Source organism: Cajanus cajan, chromosome 8 (assembly GCF_000230855.2).
Source record: "Cajanus cajan strain Asha chromosome 8, NIPB_CcT2T_4, whole genome shotgun sequence".
Lineage (NCBI taxonomy): Eukaryota > Viridiplantae > Streptophyta > Magnoliopsida > Fabales > Fabaceae > Cajanus > Cajanus cajan.
The window spans coordinates 47521166-47533791 of record NC_138524.1 but is presented as its reverse complement, the minus strand read 5'-3'; the positions used below and the strand labels follow the sequence as shown (position 1 = coordinate 47533791).

Here is a 12626-nt window from a genome sequence, read left to right as displayed (position 1 = left end):
TTTTTCTTTTTTTGGGTATTTTGTTTTTTGTATTTTTTTGGGTGAAAAGGGAAACTACCTATATGAATGTGATGAAGGTAGATGTTAACACCATGTGTAGACCCCTAAAATTGTCCGGGTCGGAAATAAGACTCGAAGACTCTCAAAGATCAAAGGAAAGTCAGCCAGAAGGACTCCCAGAAGACCATAGGATGACTATCTGTAGGTTTAGAGGTCTTAGAGTAGCCAAAAATAAGAAAGTGGGAGGTTTGGAGCTCAATACGGCCTCCTTGGAGTTCAGTACGGCCGTACTGCACATTTTGTACTACAATACGGCCGTACTGAAACCAATACGGCCGTATTGAAGTTTCTGTATTTCAATACGGCCGTACTGAATTCAATACGGCCGTATTGAAGTACAAAAACTCAATACGGGCCGTATTGAACCCAGGGGCCGTACTGCGCCTCATCCCTATAAATAGGACGTCATTTGGACGTCATTCCACACTTTTTCCAGACTTCTGGACCCTCTTGCTGAGTATTCTGGGGTTTTTGAGCAGTGTTCTGCCCTAGAATTCTCTCCAAGAGTCGATCCGACGAAGTTCTTGAGTTCTGAGCATTTAGCTTGAGAATTCGGACTAGTCGAAGGGAAATCTTTTTGATTTCCATAGTAAAGATTAATTTTTAGGAAGGAGCGAGCGAGCTTGTAGAGGGAGGGAGCGCCAAAAAGCCTCCTAAACTTCATTGAAATATATAAAAGCACGCTTCAAAGGTTTCTTTCTTAAAATCCCTTCTTTTACTGCTTTCTGATTGTTGCATATTTAAATTCGTCATCATGTAGATATTTAATTTATAATCGCTTATAATAAATAGGGGTAATTTAGTAATTTTACACTGTTATTTATGAAATAATCCGTCATAGGGAACCCGAAAGGGGCGTTGTGGGGTGCTAACACCTTCCCCGCACGTAACCGACTCCCTTACCCAACTCTGGTTGTAATGGCCAAGGTTGATTTGCGAAAATCAATTGCCTTTTATCCCTTTTTCCAATGTTTTGAGTAAAACATTGGTGGCGACTCCAAGAACCCTTCTTTTTGTGAAAACCACTAATCCATGGAGGGTCCCGCTTGGGATTAATATGGATTGGTGAATCATTTAATAAAATTGTTAGTTCGATAAGGTCTCAGTTTGAGAATAAGTCGTTCTAACAATCCACCACTTTTCAAAACTTTAAAACGAGTCCGACCATCGTCGCGAATGCCAAGGTCCGTTTCGGCGGGTGGCGACAGATGGCGACTTCACTGGGGAAGCCTCGAGAGTCAGTCCCATTTAGTGATGGATTATTTTTAAAATAATAGTTTAAAATTACTTTATTACCCCTCACTTGTATGATAATATGTTTTATCTATATGGCTTTTAATAACTGTTGTATGTTTAAATTCTCGCAATTGTTTGAAATACAAACTGTACACAAACCTTTGCACACAACAGTTCCCTCTATACCCGGGGGCATGAGTGGTAAGCCATAGGGAGTGGATGTTAGTATGGCCGGTTGTCGAATGGGTCTATAGGTGCCCGTAGACCGTTGTCGGAAAACATCACTCAAGGTGATAACCATGAACTCAAGTCCGACAGTGCGTTGGAACTTTCCATCGACTTACGACGAGAGGAATTGGGTCCCTATAATGGGGGCACCTTGGGGGCCTCAGACCGGTGAGAACAGTTAGAACCACCTTGAATATGCACTTTTCTGCAGGATACCCCTACCTCGTGATTCGCTCGTGACTGTTCGTGGATGAGTGAATTGTTTGTGCATTGTTTATGTGACATTGTTTGAGCATACATTGCATTCTTTAAACATACAACATTCCTTTTTAAAATAAGAATAAATAGAAATAAGAATCTTCCATTGCATGGTGTTAACATCTACCTTCATCACATTCATATAGGTAGTTTCCCTTTTCACCCAAAAAATGCAAAAAACAAAATACCCAAAAGAAAAAAATAAAGAAAAATATTTACCCAAAACCAAGCAATATCATGCATCATCTTAGGGACATCCCGAAAACATGATAATGCTTAGTTCAATAAAACACAATGCATGCATATTCAACCTCATCATCTCATATCATGCATTTTTTTCGTAGATCATGGAGGGATCTAGGGAGATGCAAGGGCAGTTGAAGAAAGTAGATTTCTTATTATACCGTGCTGAGAGGTTGGATCACCTCTGTACTTTGATGCCACGCGAGGCTCGTGTTGAATTTGAGAAATCTTATGGACGAGTCCTCGACTTAATGAAGATATGTGTGGATCCATCTTTTCTGAGAGCATTGGTTCACTTCTGGAGTCTCGATCTGCATTGTTTCGAGTTCCCCCAGTTTGACTTGGTTCCTACTCTCGAGGAGTACGAACTCATGCTACGATGGCCCAAATCAGCAGGGGTCTATATCTTTCATGGCAATCATGTGGCCGTGGAGAGGGTCGCTACCCAAGTCAAACTGCCATCACGATTATCTGCCTTAGTGGGGAACGGCAGTATCAAGGGTTGGAAGCTCGCCATGATTGAAGACCACCTTTCTTCCTTAGCTGGTGAGGGAGATTGGTTAGCTTTCAACAAGACTCTAGCGTTAGCCGTGTTTGGGATGATCCTATTCCCCTTTCACGCTAACACAGTGGACCATGCTGCTATGGACGCTTTCTTCGCTTGGGACGTACACATGAAGAGTCCCGTGCCTGCCATTCTTGCCGACACCTTGCTTTCTGTTAACCTATCTCAGCAGAAGCAAGGGAAGACTATCCGATGCTATACCTCTTTGTTGTACGTATGGGGCATCACACACTTCTATGCCTCCAGTCATATGGGAACTTTGCCCGATCCATTGAGGAGTTTTTCAAAGATCCCCGCACGCCGCCGTTATGCTTCCGAATGGAAGGAAGAGATGGAACAGTGGAGCGTTGAGCATTTCACATGGGTTTGTCCTTGGTTCCGTCCGAGCAACATATTGATAAAATGCGGCAGCTATCCAAGCATACCATTGATGGGCCTCAGAGGTTGCATAGCCTACTCACCTAGATTGGTTATGAGGCAACTTATGAGGACTCAGATAGTTCCTACCAAAGAGGAGCTTGGAGGATTGTGTTTCTCTTTCGATTCCGAGCATCAGAGGGATATGCACGCTGTCATTAGAGCGTGGGAGAGACCAATCTATGAGGGAGATCGAGAGCTTGGAAAGCCTCGGGTATCCGTTTCCACAGACTACGAGGTTTGGAGGAGCGAGAGGGGGGTACCCCAACCATCCACCTCTTGCGCAACCACAGTCGCAAGGAAGTTACAGTAAGAACAAGTCGATGCCTTGACCAAGAAACTGGAAATCATGGGAGCTCAGATAAGAGTTCTTGAAGAGAAGAATGAAGAATCCGGTTTCGTCATTGATGGTCTACAAAGGCAATGCAAGAAGAAAGACCACGAGATAGAGCGGCTCAAGGATGAGTGTGCTAACCTCAATGAGGAGGCTACTCGGGCATCCAAAATGCCAAAGGTTGAACCGAGTAGTCAACTCCTAGAAGTCAATGCAAAGATAGCACACCTTGAAGCCGAGCATGCAAGGCAGGCACAGTTGATCAAGGACATGCAAGACAATCTGCTCTTGACTCGATCCGACGCACAACAATGGCGGGAAGTTGCTCAACAACAAACCGCAAGCCTTTCCGATTTCCGCAAAAAGGAAAGGGAGGGACTAGCACAGATGGCTAGACTCCGGGAGGAGAAGGATCGAGCCGAAGATGAACTTAATGAACTGCAGGCCATGATCAACTACCATAATCAAAAGGCGAAGGACGCTCAAAAGATCAGTGATGATATGAGCCAAGCAGTCCATACGCAAGTCGAAGCAATGGCCCGCCATGTAGAGGAAGCCGAAGATGAATGGAGAAGAAACATGAACCCGCCTGTGGGTTTCTATCGGCTTTTCTCATTTTGTAAAAGATTGCTTCGAAGCATTGTATAATAAGTTGTACACTTTCCTTGATTAAATAAATCGAATTTTGTGATCTATGAAATCTTTCAATTGCCTTTGCATTTCATAGTCATTCATTCGCATACATCCCTCCTAGTAATTTATTAATAACATTAATAAAAAGAAAGGATTAATCGATGCGTCGCACGCCGTTCGTTATCAAGTGTAAGCCAACAACCGCGCCAAGCGAACGCACATCAACTCCGTTGTTGGTAATCAAGACGAATAAAGGGGAAGGTCCGACACCGTTAAGGATCACTGCTCCAAGGCCTTTTCCCTACGAATCAAATAAGGCTGTGCCATGGATATACGACATCCATTCTTCTGCCGACAGCGATATCTCTAACATCGCTGGACTTGGGGGCATGACTAGGAGTGGCAGGATCTACACTCCCAATGATCTTCATGATAAAAGCTCCCAAGAATAAAGGAAAGGAAAATAAAGAATCCGAGGAGGAAGCTCTAGAAACCGCCTTCCAAGCATTGGAGATTGCCAATGTTGAAACGTTTCCCCGAGAAATGAAGAAGGTAGCCTCCATGCTCACCAAGAATGGATACTTGCCGGGACAAGGACTTGGCAAGGATTCCCAAGGAATTCCCGAGCTACCCATTATCAAGGATAATCCGGGGAAACAAGGGTTAGGATACAACCCTAATAAAGATCAAAGGACGAAGAGGAACCAAGATCCTTCTCGACGTTCTTTAAGCCAGATCTTTAGGAAGGCCGGTTCACAAGCGTTAAGGCCGGTCGTCGTCATCAAGTGTTCTTCTCCTTCCGATAGGGATGTATAGACCTGATGACTATTAGAGATTACTCCTCGGGGACAGCCCGACCCCCGAGCCTCGATAGGGCACATGTTTCCATTATGATTATAATAAAATCATTCTTTATTCTTTCTTATTGCTTCTTTTCTTGCTTGCAATAAATCTCTAAGCCACATTATTTTTTAACCCTGTTTGAATAAACATGAATGAGGTTAAAATCGTCTTAAATAAACCCGCATCATTTTTATGTGGAAGTGTGTGTGACAACTTGGAGCACCTTCCCTTGGCCTCGACAAATGCCATCATGGATAAAAAAGGAAATCCTAAAAACAAAAAGCTCGGCAGGAAACCCAAAAAAGGGGGCTGCGCAAAAATAAGAGCAAATAACCCGCTAGGAATCCCACAAAAGGGTGACCTAGGAAAAAATTAGGGTTGCAAAAATAAACAAAAACAAAGGTCCGCTGAGACGCCACAAAAGGGTGTTTTAGGCAAAAAAAATAAGGACAATCAAAAAACAAAAGAAATCCATGATGGTACCATGAACCGAATTCAAAAAGAAAGGTTCAAGGGAAGCTATCTAAGTTGTCAAAATCACAATGTCAATAACAAGATTTTCTTAACTTCATAAGTGTTTAATCAAACAAGCCTAAACAGATAAGCCTACCTTGGCCAACCATTCTTACAAAAACCATTTTTGAAAAATAAATCCCCTCTAAAACACAAACTTCAGAATAAAAATATCTTTCCTTTCTTTTCTCTCTTGTCCCAAACGATTTTAGGATAATCTAGTGGAAACATGGAGATATAGTGGTCAATAGGAGGGTTGACACGTCTTCTAAAGGAAGGGGAGGATCACTGGGTTGATGACACCCATCTCGATATAACACGCATCATTCCTCGGTTACAGAAATCGGCAACGCACAGCCCGTCTAGAGGAATGGCAAGATCCAAACAAAGAAACGCATCGGTTAATTCTTTTGAAAAAGTAAATCAAATAGAATTAGGTGCATCATACCGCATACATGCATACAGATGATAGGTGTACTGGAAGATCACTTATTCTCTGTTTATAAAAAAAAAACAACAAAACAAAAAAAAAAACAAAAAAAAAAAAATCAAACTTCAGAAAAAACAATGCGCCCGTACCATGTTCAGTACACCCGCACTAAAATTAGGGTTACGAACAAATTTTCAACTCAATACAGGCGTACTGAAATGGATACGGCCGTATTGGCCATAAAGAAATTTTCAAAGACCTCTTCATGAGGCAATTGCATAAAATAGAAAAATAGGAAAAATTGCTTGTGTATGGCAACGGTCAACAGAAAAAGCCGCAAATTGACAAAAAAGGCAAAAATACAGAAAAAGCCGAAAATCGACAGAAAAGGCAAAAAAATCAGAAAATCACATCATACAGAATAATTGAGCCTGGAGAGGCTTGCCGAAATAATACTCTCTCAGAATAACTGAGCCTGGAGAGGCTTGCCGAAATAATACTCTCTCATCATACAGAATAACTGAGCCTGGAGAGGCTTGCCGAAATAATACTCCCCAAGAGACATCTCAACTTGCACTCTTGGGCTGAACAGAAAATCCCAAAATCATACAGAATAACTGAGCCTGGAGAGGCTTGCCGAAATAATACTCGTACAGAAAAATTGAGCCTGGAGAGGCTTGCCGAAATAATACTCTCTCAGAATAATTGAGCCTGGAGAGGCTTGCCGAAATAATACTCTCTCAGAATAATTGAGCCTGGAGAGGCTTGCTGAAATAATACTCTCTCAGAATAATTGAGCCTGGAGAGGCTCGCCGAAATAATACTCCCCAGAGATATCTCAGCTTCCACTCACGGGCCAAATTCCCCAATGAAAGCTATCAAAGCAAGATCAGCAAGATTCCCCAAGGGAGGCTTGATCATCCAAACAGAATATCTAAGTCAAAGGACTTTTGACTTCCTCAGTGAAAGATAGCTTTCCAACTCAAGCGATGAGTGAAGCTAAGCCTGCAGAGGCTTCCTAAATAATACTCTGGGATACATAAGACCTTCAATCCCCATTCGCCTACTCAGAGGCACCCCTTCAAAAAGCAAAAAAAATCAAAAACATCAATAACCATTCCCCAAGCGGAATCCGGCACTCAGCCGAACACCGAACATCAAGATCATTCGCCTACTTAGAGGCACCCCTTCAAAAAGAGAAAAATCAAAAAAGATCAATAATCATTCCCCAAGCGGAATTCGGCATTCAGCCGAACATTGAACATCAAGATCATTCGCCTACTCAGAGGCACTCCTTTAAAAAAGAGAAAAATCAAAAAGATCAATAACCATTCCCCAAGCGGAATCCGGCACTCAGCCGAACACCGAACATCAAGATAATTCGCCTACTCAGAGGCACTCCTTCAAAAAGAAAAAATCACAAAAGACAAATAATCATTCCCCAAGTGGAATCCGGCTCTCAGCCAAACATCAAGCGTCAAGATGATCTGCCTAACAGAAGAGGCTAATCACAACAAAATGACAAAATCCCCCAGTGGATAACAGCCTACACAGAGGCAACAAAATTGAAAAAATCAAAAGAGACACCCGAATAAGGACAACCGGGATACTCCACTTACGTCAAAAGGACGTCAGCCAAACATAAGGCATCGCTCAACTCAGAGAGAGAGCATCTGTGTCTACACCCCAAGGAGTCAGAAATTCCCCATGGGTACCAACTAAGCAATGCAAGTTGGGGCACAAAAACCTATGAATGACTGCACATCCCCTAGACGGATCCCTGCGTTATCCAGCCCTCAGCGGCACAAAATCAGAAAAACAAACCGTCGAAGCAGCATTGTGGACTGTGGAGACAAACTTATCTCAAAACCCTGGAGAGGGCAAACTCAGCTGCCCATGTTGAGAGGCAAAACCCTGGAGAGGGCAAACTCAACTGCCTCATGTTGAGAGGCAGGGCCTGGAGAGGCGATACTCAACTGCCTCATGTTGAGAGGCAGGGCCTGGAGAGGCGATACTCAACTGCCTCATGTTGAGAGGCAGGGCCTGGAGAGGCGATACTCAACTGACTCATGTTGAGAGGCAGGGCCTGGAGAGGCGATACTCAACTGCCGAATGTTGAGAGGCAGGGCCTGGAGAGGCGGTACTCAGCTACCGAGGTTGTCAGAAACACTGAGGTATGCATGAGCCTGGAGAGGCGACGACTAATACTCAACCTGGAGAGGCTACTCAACAATTTTCCACCGGAAGACGCTACAAGTCAGAAGGATGGCACATCACCCGGACAATTGGGTCAACTCCTTTACTTGTCAGCCGGTACACCAAAAGGCCGTCCGACTAAGTAAAGGGGGGGCAGCTGTAGACCCCTAAAATTGTCCGGGTCGGAAATAAGACTCGAAGACTCTCAAAGATCAAAGGAAAGTCAGCCAGAAGGACTCCCAGAAGACCATAGGATGACTATCTGTAGGTTTAGAGGTCTTAGAGTAGCCAAAAATAAGAAAGTGGGAGGTTTGGAGCTCAATACGGCCTCCTTGGAGTTCAGTACGGCCGTACTGCACATTTTGTACTACAATACGGCCGTACTGAAACCAATACGGCCGTATTGAAGTTTCTGTATTTCAATACGGCCGTACTGAATTCAATACGGCCGTATTGAAGTACAAAAACTCAATACGGGCCGTATTGAACCCAGGGGCCGTACTGCGCCTCATCCCTATAAATAGGACGTCATTTGGACGTCATTCCACACTTTTTCCAGACTTCTGGACCCTCTTGCTGAGTATTCTGGGGTTTTTGAGCAGTGTTCTGCCCTAGAATTCTCTCCAAGAGTCGATCCGAAGAAGTTCTTGAGTTCTGAGCATTTAGCTTGAGAATTCGGACTAGTCGAAGGGAAATCTTTTTGATTTCCATAGTAAAGATTAATTTTTAGGAAGGAGCGAGCGAGCTTGTAGAGGGAGGGAGCGCCAAAAAGCCTCCTAAACTTCATTGAAATATATAAAAGCACGCTTCAAAGGTTTCTTTCTTAAAATCCCTTCTTTTACTGCTTTCTGATTGTTGCATATTTAAATTCGTCATCATGTAGATATTTAATTTATAATCGCTTATAATAAATAGGGGTAATTTAGTAATTTTACACTGTTATTTATGAAATAATCCGTCATAGGGAACCCGAAAGGGGCGTTGTGGGGTGCTAACACCTTCCCCGCACGTAACCGACTCCCTTACCCAACTCTGGTTGTAATGGCCAAGGTTGATTTGCGAAAATCAATTGCCTTATCCCTTTTTCCAATGTTTTGAGTAAAACATTGGTGGCGACTCCAAGAACCCTTCTTTTTGTGAAAACCACTAATCCATGGAGGGTCCCGCTTGGGATTAATATGGATTGGTGAATCATTTAATAAAATTGTTAGTTCGATAAGGTCTCAGTTTGAGAATAAGTCGTTCTAACAATCCACCACTTTTCAAAACTTTAAAACGAGTCCGACCATCGTCGCGAATGCCAAGGTCCGTTTCGGCGGGTGGCGACACCATGTAATGGAAGATTCTTATTCCTATTTATTCTTATTTTAAAAGGGAATGTTGTATGTTTAAAGAATGCAATGTATGCTCAAACAACGTCACATAAACAATGCACAAACAATTCACTCATCCACGAACAGTCACGAGCGAATCACGAGGTAGGGGTATCCTGCAGAAAAGTGCATATTCAAGGAGGTTCTAACTGTTCTCACCGGTCCAAGGCCCCCAAGGTGCCCCCATTATAGGGACCCAATTCCTCTCGTCGTAAGTCGATGGAAAGCTCCAACGCACTGTCGGACTCGAGTTCATGGTTTTCACCTTGAGTGATGTTTTCCGACAACGGTCTACGGGCACCTATAGACCCATTCGACAACCGGCCGTACTAGCATCCACTCCCTATGGCTTTCCACTCATGCCCCCGGGTATAGAGGGAACTGTTGTGTGCAAAGGTTCGTGTGCAGTTTATATTTCAAACAATTGCGAAAATTTAAACATCCAACAGTTATTAAAGCCAATTAGGTAAAACATATTATAATACAAGCGAGGGGTAACGAAGTAATTTTAAACTATTATTTTAGAAATAATCCATCACTAAATGGGACTGACTCTCGAGGCTTCCCCAGCAGAGTCGCCATCTGTCGCCACCCGCCGAAACGGACACTGGCATTCGCGACGATGGTTGGACTCTTTTTAAGATTTGGAAAAATGATGGATTGTTAGAGCGACTTATTCTCAAACTGAGACCTCATCAAACTACCAATATTTATTAAATGATTCTCACCAACCTATGTTAATCCCAAACGGGACCCTCCATAGATTAGCGGTTTTCGCAAAAAGAAGGGTTCTTGGAGTCGCCACCAATATTTTACTCAAAACATTGGAAAAAGATATAAGGCAATTGATTTTCGTAAATCAACTTTGGCCATTACAACCAGAGTCGGGTAAGGGAGTCGGTTACGTGCGAGGAAGGTGTTAGCACCCCACAACGCCCCTTTCGGGTTCCCTATGACGGATTATTTCATAAATAACAGTGTAAAGTTACTAAATTACCCCTATTTATTAGAAACGATTATAGATAAAATATTTACATGACGAAAGCTCTAAACATGCAATGCAATAATCAAAAAGCAATAAATAAGAGCAGTAAAAGAAAGGATTTAGAAAGAAACCTTCGAAGCGGGCTTTTATATATTCAAAACGAAGTTTAGGAGGCTTTTTGGCGCTCCTTCCCACTACACGTCCGCTCGCTCCTTTCCCCTAAAGATAATTTTTACTATGGAAATCAAAGAGATTTCCCTTCGACTTGTTCGAATCTCAAGCTAATGGCTCATGACTCAAGAACTTCGTCGGATCAGCTCTCGGAGAGATATCTAGGGCAGAGAATAGCTCAAAAACCCAAGAATACTCAGCAGGAGGGTTGAGGAATGTGTAAAAAAAAGTGTGGGAGGACGTGCAAATGATGTCCTATTTATAGGATTGAGGCGCAATACGGCCTGGGAGGTCAATACGGCCCGTACTGGGTTTTTGAACTACAGTACGGCCGTATTGAATTTGGTACGGCCGTACTGAAGTTCAAAAACTTCAGTACGGCCGTATTGATTTCACTACGGCCCGTACTGAGCCATTTTGAACTACAGTACGGCCGTATTGAATTTGGTACGGCCGTACTGAAGTTCAAAAACTTCAGTACGGCCGTATTGAGTTCACTACGGCCGTATTGCAGTTCAAATGGCTCAGTACGGCCGTACTGAACCTCTAGGAGGGTGTATTGAGCTCCAATCCTCGCACACCCTTATTCTAAGCTACTCTAAGACTTCTAGACCTACAAAGAATCATCCTAGGGTCTTCCAGGAGTCCTTCCGGCTGACTTTCCTTCGGTCTTTGAGAGTCTTTGAGCTTTATTTCCGACCCGGACAATTTTAGGGGTCTACAGACCCAAAGGGATAGTTCTAGAACAATCCCTCTGCTTCCGATTCAAGGCCTCGAATAACCAAGCCGAATACGAAGTCCTATTAGCCAGACTGAGGCTGGCCGAAGACATGGGTGCTTCTAAAATCAAATGCTTGACTGATTCTAAGGTGGTGGCCGAGCAGGTCAGTGATAACTTCCAAGTAAAAGACCACAACATGATGAAGTATTACCATGCTTATCAAAAGTTGAAGTCAAACTTTCAAGAGGTGTTGGTCGAGCACATCCCGTGCGAGGACAACACCCGGGCCGATCAATTGGCTAGATTGGCCGCAACCAAGAAGCCAGGTCAACTGAGAACCATCATTCAACAAGAAATCGACCACCCTAGTGTTGAAGCGGACATGGTAGCAAGCATGGATGCCGACCACCCCGGACAGAACAACCCGCCCGACTGGCGAGACGAAATTAGGGCATTCATCACCAACGGTGTCATACCAGTCGATCCAACCGATGCCAAGTGATTGAGGACGCAAGCCAGTAGATATGTCGTCATTGCCGATCAGTTGTATAAACGTGGCTTCTCCACCCCGCTACTAAAATGCCTAGACCCCGTCGAGGCCGATTACGTGATGAGAGAAGTACACGAGGGCATTTGTGGGATGCACTTGGGCGCGAGGACGACCGTTTCCAAACTCTTACGAGCAGGATACTATTGGCCGACCATGAATACCGATTGCGTGATGTTCATAAAGAAATGCCAACCATGCCAGAAATACGGCGACTTGATCCACCAACCGGCCGAGCAGCTACACGGCATACCTTCAGCATGGTCGTTCACTACTTGGGGGGCTGACATACTCGGGCCTTTTCCAGTCGCTAAGGGACAATGCAAATTCCTCATCGTCGTCGTAGATCTGTTTACCAAATGGATTGAAGCCGAGCCCTTGGCGTGCATCTCGGCTCATCAAGTCCAAAAATTTTTATGGAGGAATATCATAACACGGTTCGGCGTCCCACACACCCTGGTAACCGACAACGGCCTTCAATTCACCGACCGAAAACTCAATGAGTTCCTGACCGGCCTAGGAATACAACATAAGACCACTTCGGTCGAGCACCCACAAACAAACGGACAAGCCGTGTCCGCCAACAAGGTTATTTTGAAGGAGTTGAAGAAACGACTAGGAGAAGCAAAAGGAGCCTAGGCCGAGCAATTGCCCGAGGTGCTATGGGCTTATAGGTGCACACCTCAGTCAACCATACAGGAAACCCTTTTCCGCCTAGTATATGGATCCGACGCGATGATCCCGATCGAAATCGGAGAACCATCATTCCGCCGAGCCCACTTCAATGAAGCAAGTAATGAGGCCGAGCTCCGAACAAACCTAGACGTGGTCGAAGAAATTCGAGACCGAGCACTAATAGTGGTCGAAGCTACC

At 44.0% G+C, this 12626-nt stretch overlaps 1 protein-coding gene across 1 annotated transcript; it reads left to right on the top strand.

Moving 5' to 3' along the window:
• The first annotated feature begins 11315 nt into the window (after window positions 1–11315).
• Window positions 11316–11708, top strand: LOC145950466 (uncharacterized). The gene has a single exon (XM_083061557.1). It carries the CDS (start codon window positions 11316–11318, stop codon window positions 11706–11708), a length of 393 nt encoding a protein of 130 aa, XP_082917683.1.
• The last annotated feature ends 918 nt before the right edge of the window (window positions 11709–12626 follow it).

Coding starts and splice junctions, on each gene's coding strand:
- LOC145950466 (XM_083061557.1), top strand. CDS start 11,316: ATGGGTGCTTCTAAAATCAAATGCTTGACTGATTCTAAGGTGGTGGCC.